Source organism: Gorilla gorilla, chromosome 9, assembly GCF_029281585.2.
Source record: "Gorilla gorilla gorilla isolate KB3781 chromosome 9, NHGRI_mGorGor1-v2.1_pri, whole genome shotgun sequence".
Taxonomy (NCBI): domain Eukaryota; kingdom Metazoa; phylum Chordata; class Mammalia; order Primates; family Hominidae; genus Gorilla; species Gorilla gorilla.
Window position 1 is genome coordinate 122,617,352 of NC_073233.2, and position 19,730 is coordinate 122,637,081.

General features: G+C 38.0%; 1 protein-coding gene across 1 annotated transcript in view; it reads left to right on the top strand.

Annotated features, from left to right (window-relative positions):
* NXPE2 (neurexophilin and PC-esterase domain family member 2) overlaps positions 1 to 19,730 on the top strand; it is a 75,130-nt gene that overhangs the window by 48,074 nt on the left and 7,326 nt on the right. The window contains exon 4 of the mRNA XM_055356479.2: positions 18,060 to 18,793. Within this exon, the coding sequence (XP_055212454.2) occupies positions 18,060 to 18,793 (734 nt within the window). The remainder of the gene's footprint in view (positions 1 to 18,059; positions 18,794 to 19,730) is intronic.

A 19,730-nucleotide genomic window follows, 5' to 3' on the forward strand; every position in this document is an offset into this window, starting at 1 on the left:
CAATGTATACATTGTTATTGTTTTTCTTTAAAAAATGGCAGATGGATTTGTGCCATCTCTGTACTAGTTGGCACTGTAACCATCCTGCATCAAAATTCTCTCCTCCTCCCTTGGCCTCTGAGATTTCAAACTAATTAAGTTTCTGTTTCAGTCCTCTGCCTTCTTCACAGGGGTTTTCTTATTCTTTAAGTAGTTTAGTGTCTCCTGGCTCTTCCCTTTGTAAGTTTTTCTTAACTCACCTTGCTTCCAGTTTCTTTTCTTCCCAGCCATTTAGTACAAACATAATCTTTCAGAAACTCTGCTTTTATCATCTTCTGGTCGTGATCAAATACTTTCACCACTGACAGTATAAAGAACAAATTCCTTTGTTTAGCCATTTGAGGCCCGTTTACATTTGAACCCAACTACCTTTAAAAGTGTCTCTCTAACCTTTGTCTAACGCAGACTTACCTCCAAGCTTCAAACAAGAAGCACCACAGTCTAGGGCATTCAGCCAGTAATATGAACTGGTTAAAACAAGCCTTCAGAGCACAGCTCAGAAGGTTTCTTTTCCTGGGCCCTCTCTATAAATATGTGTTCTCTAGATTTCTTCCTCTGATCCTCTTCTCTTCTATGCTTGTACCTTTTAATTCATTTGCCCAGGTCCTATCCACTACCAATATTAGTGTTTCACAAAGTGAGGTCTGGGAGCCTTCTGCCCAGAATACCTGTGCTTATACCTGTGTGTAAAATGCAGATTCCTGAGCCATACTCAGAACTACTGAAATCTCAGTTTGAGCCTAAGATTACAAAGTATTAACAAGCTCCTCAGCTTATTCTTAAGCATGCTAACATTTGAGAATCTCTGCTATGTCCTTCCAAAAGTGAAACCTCTTTCCAGCCCCACTCTTGAATATGTGCTATTCATTGGATATCTCCATCTAAGTCTTCCACTAGCACTACCAACACAAAAAACACACACCAAATTTATCACCTGTCTCACCATCATCCCCTTACAAAAACAAAACAAGCATACAAAATCAAATGGAAACAAATTCTCTACTTTTATCTCTCCAGTCTTAATAATTGTTGCCATAGCCCGTGTAGTTAATCAAGCTAAAACTCCCTCCACAAGCTATCAGCCACTAAGTCTTATAAATCCTACCTCCAAAATGTCTCTCAAGTCTATCCTTTTTTTCCCCATCCACATTGTCTTTCTTTAGACCGATACTTTGTCATTGCTCATCTAAATTGTTGAAATAGTTTTCCAATGAATTTCCCTGCCTCCAAGTCTCAGCCTGCTCTAAGCACTCATTCAAAAAACATTTGTTAAATGTATATTGTGTGTCAGGCACTGGTCTAGGAATTAAAGATACAGAAATACAGGATATCATGTTTGTGTTCAAGAATCTGAAATTTTATTTCTAAAATGAAAATTTGAATATGGTACTCTACCTTCAGCAGCTCCTCATGTAGCATGTGTATGGCCCAAATGCCTTGGCACACTGTTTTATTGGACTCATTTAAATAAAGGGCAAAGAAACTCACTAGGCCTGGTCCAAGACATCCTTGCACTGGCTGTTTTCTTTTTCTTCCCTTTCTCCAGGTTTTCATGTAACTTCCACATAGTTCTTACTTCCTTCAAGTCTTTTTCATCTTCTTGATTTAACACCAGACACATCCCCACTCCCACCTCTTAGCATTCCCCTTACTCTGTTTGATTTTTTTAACATAACGATTATAATTATTACTGATAACATGCATTAAGTCATATCAGAATTATAGGAGTTTCCCATAATTTTGGAATACATGCCAATAACATATTTATACAAATACAGCCCAAAGGAAACCAAACACCATTTTATATTTGATAATGTTTCCTGTATAATTTTTATACCAAATAAGCTAAACATGTCATTTTTGGACTATAGGGAACCTATTAGTAATATCTTAAAGGATTAATAAGGTCAGAAAAAAACATAATTTATAATTTGATTTTGGAAAGTTTGTCAAATATCAAAGGTTTAAAACACTTGATATTACAAAATAGGATCACAGGTCATTGTAAAATAAATCATTCATTTAACCAAAGTGATAACTCAAGGATTTTCTTAAAAAGGCAAAACCTTCATTCTATGAGAGAGGAGACTTAATTTTCCAAACAATAAGCCCTAATAAAAACAACAGGAAGCCTATTAAATTTATTTTCCAAAATTGTATAAACAATCTATAAAGTTTTCATCCTGATCATAAGATATAACTTCCGTAAGTCTTTATAACCTTTACTAAGGGGTAGGTTAATGCTTCAAGAAAACCTTGTTAATCTGACATAGGGGCCCACATGCTGGTCTTGCATCAGTGTGCTTTTGACATTAATGATTAATTTATAAAGAAACTGAACTTATTTTGTCTTTTAAAATTGGCCCTTACAATCTCATATGCCCACCTCTTCCAAGATAGTCCCTGGGCCTTGAGGAGTTGAATAGCTTTAATTTCTGGCCCCGTGTCTCAGAAATGCAGTTAATTTTGATTGGCATCTTCTACCAGGCCTGAAGATGAGGCTTTAATTGCTGTCAGAGCTTAAGTTTATCAGGACTTGGTGTTCTTTTTAGACCCAGAAGTCAAAGCCCTGTAACTCAATGTCACAAGCACTTTAAAAGCACATACAGGAAGATGCAAGGATGTAATAACGTTAATTAAAATTTTTTTATTCTCAATTTTTCCTGAGCAAACCAAACTTAATAATAATGCATAGGAATTATTTTGATAAAACTTAAAATCTGTTAGTCCAGTTACCAAAAGGCAAAAGAAAAGACCTTTTGTAGTGCACAGAATATTATGTTGGAAGAAGACATTTCCTTTAGACCTTTAAGAAAACATTGCTAGCATAAGGCCACAAGAAACAGAACCTGAGGAGGAAAAAAAAAAACTTATAGGAACTGAAAATGAGTTGAAGGGTATTGTTACTATTTCATGTTTTTTAAAAGGGGAGAGAAAACCAAAACCCGTGAGATGCAATGAAAGTTGAACTTTGGGTTAAAATAAAAAAATTAAAATATTTTATAATTTATTAAAATTAAATAAACCCCTTAAGAAAATTTCATTGTTCTAACCAATTCTATTATTCAGCGTATAAATGGTTTTTTAAATATCAAACCTGATCTATAGAAAGACCATTATAATTTCCCTTTAATCATAGAGAACTAGATCATATAAAAAGTTTTTGAGTTTTTTAAAATAAATCCTCTTATTGTCACTTACACAGGCTGTTCATGACTTGCTTGGACTTTCTGGTTTGTTCTGAACATCCCTTTTCCTTTAACAACCAGTCATTTTACTCTAGGACTAAATTTACCATACAATTCTTTCTTGTTTGAATTATTGTTTGTAATAGTACTTTTCACTTTCTAAAATAATATATGATTTACTCATTTATTATGTTCATTGATTATTGTCTATCCTTATCTAGTATATAGTAACCTTTACAGAGTTAAAGTTTTTTTTTTTTTTTTGAGATGGAGTCTCGCTCTGTCACCAGGCTGAAGTGCAGTGGCACGACCTCGGCTGACTGCAACCTCCGCCTCCTGGGTTCAAGTGATTCTCCTGCCTCAGCCTCCCGAGTAGCTGGGATTACAGGCGCGTGCCACCACGTCCAGCTAATTTTTGCATTTTTAGTAGAGATGGGGTTTCACCATGTTGGCCAGGATGGTCTTGATCTCTTGAACTCATGATCTGCCCGCCTTGGCCTCCCAAGAGTCAAAGATTTTTATAAGTGTTTATTGGTATCACAAGTGCCTAGAACAGTCTCTGGTACATAGTAGATACTTAATAAATAACTGGTAAATAACAAAATAAAGAAAGACTGTTCAGTGATCTGGGTGAGAGGTAATGGTGGCCTGAAATAAGCTACTAACAATAAAGATGGAGAAAAGTCAATGAATTTGAGCTATAATTGACAGTAATAGTGATTGACTGTGGGAGGTAAAGAGGTAGGTTTAACCAGGAGTTACATTCCAGGTTTGTACAACTGCATGGCTGTTGATCTCATTCACTGAAGTATTGACCAGAGTAGGAGAAATAGTTAGAAGACAAAAGATGGGTTTAGGTATGAATAGTCTAGATTTGAGGTCCTTTTAGGTCAACCAAGTGGAGATGTTGAATATATAGATCTGAAGCTGGGAAAGATCTGGCTTAGAAAAATAGATTTAGGAGGCCAGGCCCGGTGGCTTATGCCTATAATCCAAGCACTTTGGGAGGCCGAGGCAGGCAGATCACAAGGTCAGGAGATCGAGACCATCCTGGCTAACATGGTGAAACCCCATCACTACTAAAAATACAAAAAATTAGCTGGGCATGGTGGTGGGCGCCTGTAGTCCCAGCTACTCGGGAGTCTGAGGCAGGAGAATGGCATGAACCTGGGAGGCAGAGCTTGCAGTGAGCCGAGATCACGCCACTGCACTCCAGCCTGGGCAACAGAGCGAGACTCCATCTCAAAAAAAAGAAAAGAAAAAAAATAGATTTAGGAAACATCGGAATACAAATGGCAGCTGAAGTCATTGTAGTCTGTGACATTTCCTTGGATGAACTATAAAGTGAGAAGAAAAAGTTGCTAGTGATATAATCCTGAGGAACAAAATAAGCACTTGGCTGAGGAGTTAGTGGTAGTGGAGAAAGTGCACATGGGATGGAAGAGGACCCTTGAGAAACTTAATTGGTAGGGGTGGGGAATAGGTGAAGGTTAGAACAGCAATTAAAGGGGGAATCAGAGGCTCAAAAAATTTTCCTTTTTGTAATATGGGAGATACTTGAATGCATTTTAATTCATATGGAAAAAGGCTAATAGAAGAAAGTAGGAAATAGGAAAGAGAAGGTGTGGTTACACACGTTTGGCAGTGTGACAGGAAGTTGAATTGCTAAGTGATTACTCTTACAGTTCTCTAAAGCCAAGAAGCTTCAGGAACACAGAAATTTAGGTATTGGAGGAACTGCCTCCATGGATATTGAAGTCTACCTGGAGGATGTCAAGACTTTTAGTGATTAAGACTAGGAGCCAAGTTCTTCATGATTTCTATAAATGAGTAAAAGAATCCAGTTGGTCAAAAAGTGACAGAGAAGAGGAGGATTATGTAGTAATTGGTGATAGTTGGTCAGATATATCATGGAGAACAAGATATCTTAGGGTCTTCTGAAAAAATATATATCCCTTAATATATATAAATCTTCAAAATATATATATTTGAAATGTGTGTGCATATGTGTATAAAACCCTGGTTTTAGTCCATTCAAGCTGTTCTAAAAGAATACCACTGACGGAATGGCTTACAAGCAATATAAATTTACTGCTGACAGTTCTGGAAGCTGCAAAGTCCAAGATCAAGGCACCAACAGATTTGGTGTCTGATGAGGGACTGCTTCCTTGTTCATAGATGGGTATCTTTTCATGTGTACTTACATGCTGGAATGGGCAAAGGAGCTCTCTGGGGTCCTTTTTGTAAAGGCACTAACTTTATTAATGAGGGCTCCATTCCCAGGATCTAATCACCTCCCTAGAAGTCCCATCTCTTAATACCATCACATTGAAAGTTAAATTGTTAACATACAAATTTGGGGGAACCACAAATATTCTGTCTATAGCAACATTGGAGATTCGGTTACAACATGAATTTTGGGGAGATGCAAGCATTTAGTCTATGGCAATTCTAGTGTGTGTATGTGTGTGTGTTTAACAGGTTATTAAATAATGAGACAACTGGGCCTCACATGAAATTGAGCATGAAATGCTGATCTTGGCCCTGCTACTACTATTTTAAAGAGACTTTCCTCCTTCTGTGCCTAATTTTAAGGGTCTAGCACAAAACTTTTTGTTTTTCCTTGCTCACATTTGTGTCTCATATGTTGCATAATTCTACTACATAGTATTCTTGACATGACAAAATCATAGAAATAAATAACAGATACGTGTTTGCCAGAGGTAAACTAAGGAATGGGAGAGGGTGAGGGAAAAGTAAGCTTGGTTAAAAAACGGCAGCATGAAGGAAAGGAAATGTTCTGTATCTTGACTATATCAGTTTCAATATGCTGGTTGCAATATTTTGCTAGTTTTGCAAGATGTTACCATTGAAAAAAACTCGGTAAAGGGTACATGAGATTTCTCTATAATTTATTTTTTTCTAAATACTTTTATAATTTTTAAAATTTTAGATTTAGGGAGTACATGTGCAGGTTTCTTATATGGGTATATTGCATGATGATGTGGTTTGGGCTTCTAATGCTCCCATTGCCCAGTAGTGAACATAGTACTCAGTAGGTAGTTTTTCAATCCTTGCCATCCTCCCTCCCTGCTTTTGGAATCCCCAGTGTTTATTGTTCTCATCTTTGGCTCCATATATATCCAACGTTTAGCTCTCACTTATAAGTGAGAACATGTGGTATTTGGTTTTCTGTTTCTGTGTTAATTCATTTAGGATAATGGCCCCTAGCTGCATCCATGTTGCTACAAAGGACATGATTTTGTGCTTTGTTTTGGCTGTGTAGTATTCCATGGTGTATATGTACCACATTTTCTTTATTCAATCCACCATTGATGGGCACCTGGGTTGATTCCATGTCTTTGCTATTGTGAATAGCACTACAATAAACACACAAGAACAAATGTCTTTTTGGCAGAACAATTTATTTTCCATTGGGTATATACCCAGGAATGGGATTGCTGGGTTGAATGGCAATTATATTTTTAGTTATTTGAGAAATCTTCAAACTGCTTTTCACAATGCCTGAACTAATTTACAGTTCCACCAACAGTATGTAAGCAATTCTTTTTCTCTGCAACACTGCCAACATCTGTTATTTTTTGACTGTTTAATAGTAGCCATTCTGACTGGTGTGAGATGGTACCTCACTGGAGTTTTGATTTGCATATCTTTAATTACTAGTGATGTTAAGCATTTCTTATGTTTGTTGGCCACGTGTATGTCTTCTTTTGAGAAGTATCTGTTAGTGTCCTTCACCCACTGTTTACTGGGACTATTTGTGTTTTTCCTGTTGATTTGTTTAAGCTCCTTATAGACTCTTGACAGCAGTCCTTTGTTGAATACATTGCTTGTAAATATCTTCTACCATTCTGTAGCTTGTCTGTTTGTTCTGTCGATAGTTTGTTTTGCTGTGGAGAAGCTCTTTAGTTTAATTCAGTCCCAATTGTTAATTTTTGTTTTTGTTACATTTGCTTTGAGGGCTTAGTTATAAATTCTTTGCCTAGGCCAATGTCTAGAAGAGTATTTCCCAAGTTTTCTTCTAGGATTTTTATAGTTTGAGGTCTTATATTTAAGTCTTTAACCCATTTTGAGTTAATTTTTCTATATGTTAAGAGGTGGGGGTCCAGTTTTATTCTTCTGCATATGGTTAACCAGTTTTCCCAGCCCCATTTATTGAATACGTTATCCTTTCCCCAGTGCTTATTTTTGTTGACTATATTGAACATTAGTTGGTTACAGGGGTGTGGCTTTATTCCAGGGGTCTCAATTCTGTTCCATTAGTCTATGTGCCTGTTTTTGTACCAGTACTGTGGTGTTTTGGTTACTGTAACCTTGTAGTGAAGTATAAAGTTGGACAATGTGATGCCACTAGCTGTATTCTTTTTTGCTTAGGATTGCCTTGACTATCTGGGCTCTCTTTTGGTTCCATATGAATTTTAGAATAGTTCTTTCTCATTTTGGGAATACTGATGTTGGAATAGCATTGAATCTGTACATTGCTTTGGGCAGTATGGACATTTAAATGATATAGATTCTTCTAATCCATGAGCAAGGGATGTTTTTCCATTTGTGTTGTCTATGATCTTTCTCATCAACGTTTTGTAGTTCCCCTTGTAGAGGTCTTTCACCTCCTTGGTTAGATGTATTCCTAGGTATTTTTTGCAGCTGTTGTACATAGGATTGGATTCTTAATATTTTCTCAGCTTGAACATTATTGGTTTCTAAAAATGCTACTAATTTTTGTACGTAAGTTTTGTATCCTGAGACTTTGTTGAAGACCTGTTTATCAGGTCTAGGAGTCTTTTGGCATTACCTTTAAGGTTTTCTAGGTATAGAATAATATCATCAATGAAGAGAGATAATTTGACTTCATGTTTTCTTATTTTGATGCCTTTTATTTTTTCCTCCTGCCTGATTACTCTGGTTAGGACTTCCAGTATGTTGAATAGGAGTGGTGAGAATGTACATCCTTGTTCCAGCTCCTAGGGAAAATGCTTCCAGTTTTTGCCTGTTCATTATGATGTTGGCTGTGGGTTTGCCATAGATAGCCGTGATTATTTTGAGGTATGTTCCTTTGATACCTAGTTTGTTGAAGGTTTTTTATCATAAAGGGATGTTAGATTTTTATTGAATGCTTTTTCTGCATCTATTGAGATGATGATATAGTTTTTGTTTTTAATTCTGTTTATGTGGTGAATCACATTTATTGATTTGCATATGTTAAACCATCCTTGCATCCCTGGAATAAAGCCCACTTAATTGTGGTGAATTAACTTTTGATGTGCTGCTGAATTCAGTTTGCTAGTATTTTATCAAGGAGTTTTGCATCTATATTCATCAGAAATATTGGTCTGTAAGTTTGCTGTTGGTGTTGTGTCTTTGCCAGATTTTGGTATCAGAATGATACTGGTTTTGTAGAATGAGTTAGAGAAGAGTTCTTTCTCCTTGATTTTTTGGAATAGTTTCAGTAGGATTGGTACCACTCTTCTTTGTATGTCTGGTAGAATTCAGCTGTGAATCCATGTAATTCAGGGCTTTTTCTGCATGATAGGTTTTTAAACAATTATTATTATGATTCAATGTCTTTAGTCATTTTTGGTCCATTCAGGATTTCTGTTCTTCCTGGTTTAATCATGAGAGATTGTGAGTTTCCAGGAATGTACCCATTTTCTCTAGATTTTCTAGTTTGTTTACATAGAAATATTCATAGTAGTCTCTGAAGATCTTTGTATTTCTGTGGGATTGATTGTGATGTCAACTTTGTAATTTCTGATTGTGCTTATTTAGATATTATTTTCTCCATTGTGAATCTAGCTAGTGGTCTATTGATCTTGTTTATATTTTCAAATAACCAACTTTTTGTTTTGTGGATCCTTTGTATTTTTTATGGGGTCTGAATTTCATTTAGCTCTGCTTTGATTTTAGTTATTTCTTTTCTTCTGCTAGCTTTGAGGCTAGTTCTTGTTTTTCTATTTCCTTTAGGTGTGAAGTTAGGTTAGTAATTTGAGATCTTTCTATCTTCTTGATGCAGGGATTTAGCACTATAAACTTTCCTAGTAACACTAGCTTTGTCACATCTTAGAAATTTTGGTATGTTTTGTCTCTATTTTCATTTGTTTCAATTTTTTAAAATTTCTGCCTTAGTTTTGTTATTTACCCAAAAGTTATTCAGGAGAAAGTTGTTTAGTTTCCATATATTTGTGCGATTTTGAGAGTTCCTCTTGGTGTTGCTTTCTATTTTTATTCCATTGTGGTCTGAGTAGAGGCTTGGTATGATTTCAATATTTTTTAATTTATTGAGACTTGCTTTATAACCAAGCATGGGGTCAATTTTACAATATGTTTCATGTGCAGATGAGAAGAACGTATATTCTGTGGTTGTTGGGTGGAGTACTTTGTAGATGTCTATGGGGTCTAATCAGTCAAGCATCAAATTTAAGCCGAGAATTTCTTTGTTTCTTTGTTAGTTTTCTGCCACAGTGGTATGTCTAATGCTGTCAGTGGGGTGTTGAAGTCCCTCAGTATTATCATGTGGCTGTCAAAGTCTTTTCTTAGATCTAGAAGTAATTGTTTTATAAATCTTGGTGCTCCAATGGTGGATGCATATATATTTAGGATAGTTACATCTTCTTGTTAAATTGAACCTTTATCATTATGTCATGCCCTTATTTGTCCTTTTTTAAATTTTTTGGTTTAAAGTCTATTTTATCTGATACAAGAATAACAAACTCGGCTCTTTTTCCGTTTGTGTCATAGATCTTTCTCCACCCCTTTACTATGATCCTATGGGTATTGTTATATGTGAGATGAATCTCCTGAAGACAGCAGAAGGATGGGTCTTATTTTTTAATCCAGTTTGCCACTCTATGTCTTTTAAGTGGAATATTTAGGTCATTTATGTTCAAGGTTAATTGATAATTGATATGTAAGGTTTTGTTCCTGCCATAGTGTTGTTGGCTAGTTGCTTTGTAGTTTCAATTGAGGGGTTACTTTATGGGATCTGTGGGTTATGGATGTGTGTGTGCTTTAGCGGTAGCAAGTAACATTCTTTTATTTCCATATTTAGAACTCCTGAAGGAGATGCTTCCCTTGTAGGGCTGGTCTGGTGGTGATGAATTCCCTTAACAAATACTTGTCTGGAAAATACTTCATTTCTCCTTCATTTATGAAGCTTAGTTTGGTGAGATATGAAATTCTTGGCTAGCATTTCTTTTCTTTAAGAATGCTAAAAATGGAACCTCTGTCTCTTCTGGCTTGTAAGGTTTCAGCTGAGAAGTCTGCTGTTAGTCTGATGGGCTTCCCTTTATAGATAATATGACCTTTTTTTCTAGCTGCCTTTAAGATTTTTACTTTTTTGTTAGTCTTGGATACACAGATGACTGTGTGCCTTGGGGATGGGTTGCCTTGTATAGTATCTCATCAAAGTTCTCTGGGTTTCGTATCTGCATGTCAACCCTTCTAGCAAGATTGGGGACATTTTCCTATATTCAAATATACTTTCCAAGTTGCTTACTCTCCCTTCTCGCTCAAAAATGCCAATGAGTCATAGATTTGATCACTTTACATAATCCCTTATTTCTCAAAGTCTTTGTTCATTTTTAAAAATTATTTTTATTTTTGTCTGAGTGGTTCATTGAAAAAACTGGTCTTTGATCTCAAAAATTCCTTCTGCTTGGTCTAGACTATTGTTAAGGTTTCCAACTGTATTTTAAAATTCCTATAGTCAATTTTTTAATTCCAGAAGTTCTTTTTGACTCTTTCTTAGTACAGCTATGTCATCTTCCAAATCTTGATCATTTTTTCTGGCGCCTTTGTGTTGAATTTCAAATTTCTCTTGAATCTTGTTGAGTTTCCTTGCCACTCACATTCTGAATTCTACACCTGTCATTTCAGATATTTCATTCTAGTTAATATACATTGTTTGTGAATGAATGGCATCCTTTGGAGGTGATGAAACACTGTGGTTTTTTGTTTTGCCAGAGTTCTTACACTGGTTCCTTCTCATCTGATGGAGTTGACACTTCTTTTCTTTCCTTTGAATTTGCTATCATTTGGATAGGGATTCTTGATTTTTTCTTTCTTTTTTTTCTTGGGGGTATGGCTATGGTATATGTTGTGTATGATCAATTGGCTTTGTTTCTTGGTGCTTTCAGTGTGCCTAAGCTCTTTATGGGTGCATTGGTTACAGATAGGTTGCAGTGGCTTTCTCAGATATTGCTTTTTGTAGCAATGTGGTTTTGTTTGATGGTGTAATTCAAGCTGCAGTCTAGTGTGCGGTATTTAAGAGTAATAGCTGGCAGCTAGGGGCAGGGGCAGAGACAAATTGGGAAGTGTGAAACGTGCCCTCTCCCAGCACACATTCACCTTCAGTAGTGGTGGAGACACCGGAGAAGCTGTCTCTTTCAGCCCATGCTCCCCATGCCCTGACAGGAAGAGCTGCTGCTAAGTCTGCAACAGTACACTGAGAAGAAAGGTGGGGGTGAGAGATGACCTCCTCTCCACGTCCATTCCTGGGCTTTGGTGATGCCACCTTCAGTAGTTGGTGCCATGCTTGCATTTTCTTTGACCCAAGGGGGGCTTTGGTGAGCTGTGCTCCCCCTTCCCTTAGGGGCAGATAGTGCTGAGGGTTAGATCCCCAGGGAAAGTGGGGTCTGCCTCCATTCTACTTCTTGGAGCTGGTGGGGCACTGTTCCCCAAATGGCCAAGGGCACAGGCTGGGACACCAGGATTGACACACACAGACTAGTTCCAGGTTGCAAAGCTGTCCCCGGCTACAAGCCTCACCACCCAGGAGAAACTTTGGCTTCAGAAACTCTCCTCCTGCTCCAGGCCTGTGACAGGAAAAAGACTAATTCCAGTGCCTACTGCTGGGGAACTCTCTGCATTCACCACTCAATTCTGACTGTGGGTGCCCTTCTGCCTTTCCAGAGCAAATGCTGCAAACTCTGGCCTGAGCCTAAAATGTCTGCTGTGGTCACCACTGCCAAGTGGCCAAACAATGTCTTTAAATGCTCAAAATGGTGTCATTTGTGGGTTTGTGGCTGAAGAGGATGGGGTCCCTCTCAGGCAAGTAGCATGGGCAAGAAGCTGTGGAGAGTGCAGTCCATTTACATCTCAGTCTCACAGCATTCTGTTGCAGGGTAGCAAGTACCCTCCCAGGGCTGTGTGGGTGCACCCATTCTCCCCCTTCATCCTTGGAACTGTGCAGCAGCTACGGCCATGTCTACAGATCCCCAGTATCTAGTCTCTCAAAGTGGCTTCCAGCTGAGTCTGCTCCAGGCTTGGATGCCTGTGGAATTCTGTGTGGGTTCCCTTTCTGGAGCAATGTTTCTATGTGATCTTCAGGCAGCTCTATGTCAGACATGAGGCCCAAATGGGTTGAGGTTTTCTCCTGTAGCCATGATCATTAAAGCCTATTTAAGAGCTTTGGGGATTTCTCTCTTACTGTTTCCTTGCATCCATGAGCCTCTCATGCTCAGTCAGTTCCTAGCTGGGCCAGCTGTTTTAAATACTCTCCTTACTTACTTCTGATGTTTCCTGTTTCTTCTCTGATGAATCCAAGCATTCTCTACTAGCTAATTTATTCAAAATATGACTATCTACTTTCTTTCCTTCTTTCTTTCTTTCTTTTTTATTTTGAGATAGAGTTTTGCTGTTGTTGCCTAGGCTGGAGGGCAATGGCATGATCTTGGCTCACCGCAACAACTATCTACTTTCTACTCTGGCTCTTCTCCATGGAGGAGGCACACAATACTTGTGTCTAGTCAGCCATCTTGATCCCTCCAATTTCTCTATTATTTCTGACAATTGCATGTGAATCTACAATTATCTCAAAATAAAAAGCTTAACTCTTTTTCTCTTTACTATACTTCTGTTGAAGTTTAAAGACCTCATTATATACTGAATCTTATCCAAACTCTATTTCCTTCAACAGTTTAAAACCCCATGTGGTGCACACTTTGCCTTTGTCAGGCCTTTTAAAAATATTCCTGCCTGGTCTCAGGTGATACAGGTAACCTAGGGAAACATATTAGAGTTCTCCTTCAGGATGGGAAACCTTCTTCTTGCCCCATATTTGTGGCTGGAGGACAAATAATGGACACCTCAGAGAATGAGAAAGTGTTAGGGAGACAGTGGAAAAGATGAAGTTCAAAAGAGCTATCCCACAAAGTGGTTGATGAACTCCTGGGCTCAACTCTGAGTGTAGCATGTGTCAATGTTACCCTAAATAGCCTACCAAAGGCTTTGGGAATTTAATTACGGACCGGACCGCTGCCCATGTCCCAGACTGTCCACGTCCCAGACTGTCCACTGGATTTCACACACATAAAACAGACTCAAGTAATACAGTGAAGTCTTTGAGAACTGAACAGACCTGTAACCAAAGCCCACAAAAGGTGGGTTGAAACTTGCAGCCTTAACCTAACGAAATCAAATGCTTGTTTTAAAAATAAAATCAAAATTATCATTAGAGTTTAAATAGGACCCAGAATCTCACAGCATAATATTTAAAATATCTAGGGTATGATTTAAAACTATTTAGAGAATGAAGAACCAGGAAAACCACAACTTGCAAGAGAATAGAAATCAGGCAAAACCCTGAGCTAACATAGATGTTGGAATTATCAAATACTTAAAAACAGCTATTATAACTATATTGGTTTTCTATTGCTGCTATAACAAATTACCACAAATTTAGTGGCTTAAACAATGCAAATTTATTATGTTGCACTTCTAGAGGTCAGAATTACAAAATGGATCTCACTGGGCTAAAATCAAGGTATTAGCAGGGCTGCACTGCCTTCTGAAATCTCTAGAGGAGAATCTGTTCCCTGGCCTTTTGAAGAGAGACTCTGTTTTCCTTGGCCTCTCCATTTTCAGAACAACATGGAGTAACATTGGTCTAAATCTTTTTCGCACTGCCATCTCTTTGGTTTTTCCTTTTCTGCCACTGTCTTCTACTTTTAAAAACTCTCATGATTACATTTGACTCACCTGTATAATTTAAGATAATCTTCCCATCTCAAGGTCAGCTAATTAGCAAGCATAATTACACCTTCAATCTTAATTCCCTTTTGCCATGTAACTTAACATATTCACAGGTTTTGGAGAAGAGGACATAGATATCTTATCCTTGTTCTTCAATAGGTAAAGTTTTCTTTCCTGTATGGCTTGTATCATAATTTTATGCTTTGTCTTTGATTTTTGGCAATTTGAAAGTGATATGCCTAGATGTAGATTTTTGGTATTTTTCCTGCTTGGTGCCCTCTGAGCTTCCTGGATCTGTGGCTTGGTGTCTGTTATTAGTTTTGGAAAAATTTCAGTCATTATTTCTTCAAATATTTCTTCTGTTCCTTTCTCTTTATTCTCCTTTTGGTATTCCCATTATGTGTATTTATGCCTATTGTGTTTGTCCCATAGTTGTTGGATATTCTGTTCTTTTTTCATGCTTTTTCTCTTGTTTTTAGTTTGGGAAGTTTGTGTTGACATACTTTCAAGCTCTCTTATTTTTCACATGACTATGTTCAGTCTGTTCATGAGTTCATCAAAGGTGTTCTTTATTCTGATATAGTGTTTTTTATTTCTAGCATTTCCTTTTGACTGTTTCTTAGAGTTGCCAAGTCTCTACATACAGTACCCATCTGTTCCTGCTTGTTTTGTATTTTTTTTTATTAGAGCCCTAAGTATTAATACCTCAATCATAGTTATTTTAAATTTCTGGTCTGATAATTTCAAAATCTCTACTATAACTAAGTTTTGTTCTGATGCTTGCATTGTCCCTTTAGACTGTATTTTTTTTCTTCTTGTGTGCCTTGTAATTTTTATTGAAATCTGGATATGATGTAGTTGGTAAACTGGAACTGAGATAGGCCTTTAGTGTGAGCTTTTATATTTATGTGTTTAGGAGTTAGACTGTGTTTACTGTTTACTGTAGATATTGTGTCAGAGGCTACAATTTCCTCCATTGTCCGTGTTTATGTGTCTTCTAGAGACTTCATCCTTGGGTGTTTCTAGGGACTCCTTTTTAAGTAGGGTCTGAGGCTTGCAGTGCTTTTTGCTATAATCCTGTTTCTATACAGAATTCCTATTGAGTTGGTTGTAAGATGTGCAGGAGGGGAAGCATTCTGTAGTACTGTGATTTAGTCTCAGTATTTTAGTGAGCTTGTGCCCTTAAATCGTGACCTTCACAAGTGCTTGTCAGCTTCCTGTTTTCCTATACCCACGTCTATCCTTAGGTGAAATAAGAAGGCCAGATGGAGGCTGGGTTTGGGTATTTTCCTTACCCCCAATTGATCAGGTTTTGGTAAAACCCAACTTGGTTAGGCTCTAGTAACCTAGTTCCCCTTGTTCTCCTTGTTAAGGAGAACAGAGAGTGCTGGTACATTTTAAAATAGTGGCATCGGAACTAGAAAAAGAGAGATAGACTTAAATCAAAGCATATCAATAGAACACTAAATATAAATAGTCCAAACACATCAGTGAAAAAACAGCGACTGTCAGAATGTATAAAAAGAATAAATTAACCGGGCACAGTGGCTAACGCCTGTAATCCCAGCACTTTGCGAGGCCAAGGCAGGCGGATCACGAAGTCAGAAGTTCGCGACCAGCCTGACCAACATGGTGAAAGAACGTCTCTACTAAACACACACACACACACACACACACACACACACACAATTAGCTGGGTGTGGTGGGGCGCACCTGTAATCCCAGCTACTCAGGAAGCTGAGGCAGGAGAATTGCTTGAACCCGGGAGGCGGAGGTTGCAGTGAGCCGAGATTGTGCCACTACACTCCAGCCTGGGTGACAGAGCAAGACTCCATCTCGATTAAGAAAAAAAAGAAGAAGAAGAAGAAGAAATCAGGCTGGGCTCAGTGGCTCAGGTCTGTAATCCTAGCACTTTGGGACGCTGAGACTGGCAGATCCCTTAAGCCCAAGAGTTTAAGACCAGCCTGGGCAACATGGTAAAACCCCACCTCTATGAAAAATACAAAAATTAGCCAGGTGCTGGTGGCTCACACTACCTAGGTAGCTGAGGTGGGAGGATCACCTAAGCCTGGAGCCTGGTAGGTCAAGGATCCAGTGAGCTGTGATTGTGCCACTGCAATCCAGCCTAGGTGACAGAGTGAGACTCCATATCAAAAATAAAGAAAGAAAAGAAAAGAAACCAACCATAAGCTAGCATCCATTTTAAATACAAAGATATAGGTAGGCTAAAAGTAAAATGACAAAAATAGATATACCATGCAAATCCTAACCAAAATAATGCTTGTATGAATTTATTAATATCAGACAAAGTAGATTTCAGAACCAGGAAAATTACCAAGAATAAATAAGATCATTATGTAATGGTAAAAGTGACAGTTCACCCAAAATACATAACAACCAATACATGTATGTACATCTAATAGCAGAGCTACAAAATATTTGAAGAAAAGCATATATCAATAAAAAGAAAAGGAAAAATTCAGAATCATAGTCAACAACATTAACATTGTTCTTAGTAATTGATAAAATATGTAGAGAGAAAGTCAGTTTAGCAGGTTGAATGATGGCCCCCTAAAAATGTGTCTACCTGAGACCCCTGAATATAGCTACAATAGTCCTCCTTAAATCTACTGAATATATATTCCAAGACCCCAGTGGATGCCTGAAACCGCAGATAGTACCAAACGCTATACAGTGTAAATGCTGTTTTTTTCTTGTACATAGATATCTATGATAAAGTTTAATTTATAAATTAGGCACAGTAAGACATTGACAAAAATAACTAATATTAAAATAGAACAATTATAACAACATACTGTAATAAAAGTTATATAAATATGGCTTCTCTCTCTGTCTCTTTCTCTCTCTCAAAATATCTTATCGTACTATACCTCACCTATTTTTGGACCATGGTTGACCATGGGTAACTAAAACCATGAATAACGACGTGCCACTATATTTAGAAAAACACTGTTTGATGATGTAAATAAGTGAAAGGGCTCGAGAAGGGATCATCCTGGATTAAGGGGGATCCTAAATCCAGTGACAACTGTCCTTTTAAGGGAAGAAAAGGGGAAAACACACGCAGAGGGGAAGATTACATAAAAATGGAGGCAGAGATTGAAGTAAGCTGTCTACAAGCCAAGGAACACCAAGGATTACTGGAAACCACCACGAGTTAGGAGAGATGCGTGGAATACATTCTTTCGCACAGCGTCTATAAGGAACCAACCCTGTTGACACCTTGATCTCCGACTTCTGGCCTCCAGAACTATGAGTGAATAAATTTATGTTCTTTTAAGTCACTAAATTTGTGATGCTTTGTGATGTCAGCTCCATGAAACTAATAGAGTCAGCAAAAATGTAGAAGTAGAGAACACAACCCTTCAACTAAATCTGATTGACATTCATAAAACACTTCCTCCAACAGCAGTGGAATATACATTCTTTCCCAGTGCACATGAAACATGTACCACATTGTGCTCTGTTGTTTGCATTGTTGATATAGAAAATGATAATATGGTTTTTAAAAAGAAAAGTCAAGTGAGGGGATAGCAAAAGGAAAAACTCTAAAACTGAATCATGAAACAGTATGTATTGATTGTATCTAGTTAATTTTTAAGTCAGTGACTCCTAAAGAAAACCATCTGCTGGCAGCAGAGGAAGTCATACTACGTGGAAACCAATTCTGAAGATTCCATAACTGAAAACCAGTTAGTATCGATTTTTGATATTTAATTTATCACACTGAAAGATGTAAAATAAGCCATAATAATTTATATTGAAAAGCAAGCCCTATTGTTTGCTGATGATATTTTCTTTTCCCTTTTAATATTTCAGTTCTCGTTCAACTTGGAAAACCATATTATCCTGAACCAAGGGAACATCTTCAAAAAATATTCACACTCTGAAACACCACTGTGTCCAGCAGTTTCACCAAAAGAGACTGAACTTAGAATAAAGGACATTATGGAGAAACTAGACCAGCAGATCCCACCCAGACCTTTCACCCATGTGAATACCACCACCAGTGCCACACACAGCACAGCCACCATCCTCAACCCTCAAGATACGTACTGCAGGGGGGATCAGCTGGACATCCTTCTGGAGGTGAGGGACCACTTGGGACACAGGAAGCAATATGGTGGGGATTTCCTGAGGGCCAGGATGTACTCCCCAGCACTAATGGCAGGTGCTTCGGGAAAGGTGACTGACTTCAACAACGGCACCTACCTGGTCAGCTTCACTCTGTTCTGGGAGGGCCAGGTCTCCCTGTCTCTGCTGCTCATCCACCCCAGTGAAGGGGTATCAGCTCTCTGGAGGGCAAGGAACCAAGGATGTGATAGGATCATCTTCATTGGCCTGTTTGCCAACAGAAGCTCCAATGTCTTCACTGAATGTGGCCTGACCCTAAACACAAATGCTGAACTGTGCCAGTACATGGATGACAGAGACCAAGAAGCCTTCTACTGTGTGAGGCCTCAACACATGCCCTGTGAGGCCTTGACCCACATGACCACTAGGACAAGAAATATTTCCTATCTTAGCAAGGAAGAATGGAGGCTTTTCCACAGGTAAAGAGGCTTTCAAATACAATAACAGATAAAAAGAGGTATCCGACCAAACTCTGCCTAGTAGTTTTGCCTAATCAAACTTTTGTATCATGTCAATTATGTTGACTAAATTATAATTAGGTCCTCAGAGTCAGTTCAGCTTGGAGTGTGTTCACAGGGATCCATACAAGTCACCCCTAGAACTATTTGCTGACGGGAGTATAACCAGTGAAGCACTTAATATAGACCTATAGTTCTCCATGGTTTGCAATGCTTCCAGGTTCAGTAATTTTTTATAGACCAGTATTTTCTATAATGTGTTCCAGGGAATACTAATCCTATAGAGTATTAATAGATGCTGTACAATAAAAAAGTGGTGAATGATATCATTGTTCAGTCGAGCTTTACCCCTTACATCCAGTGAATCATCAAGCTCTATACATTATACCTCCCAACTATCTCCTGAACCCAGCCATTTCTGTCTACCACCATTGCCTCTATCCTTGTATAACCTGCCATCATACCTCAGATCATTGCAACAATCCCCAGAGCTGATTTCTCTGCCCTCAGTCCTGTTTCTTCCAATCTATTCTCCACACTGCACCTACACTAATGTTTTTGAAATGCAGTTATGTCTTTTACCATTTCCTCCTTAAAAGCTTTAAGGTGACCCCACGGCTCTAAAGGTGAAATTTAAACTCTTTAATATGTTTACAAGGACTTTCCTCCCTTGGCAGCCTCTTGTCTCACCTTTATGCTGCCTTGCCCTCTGTCCGTCAATGGAACTCCTTTTATTTAACAAATGGACCATGTCCTCTCACCTCTGGCATTTCACAAGCTTTGGTTTACACATCATTTCCTCTAGGAAACTTTCCATCTCCCTGAGTGAAGTTCTAGTCCTATATTTTTCCTTAGCATTTTGTTCTTCCCCAACATAATTCTTATTACATTATTAATT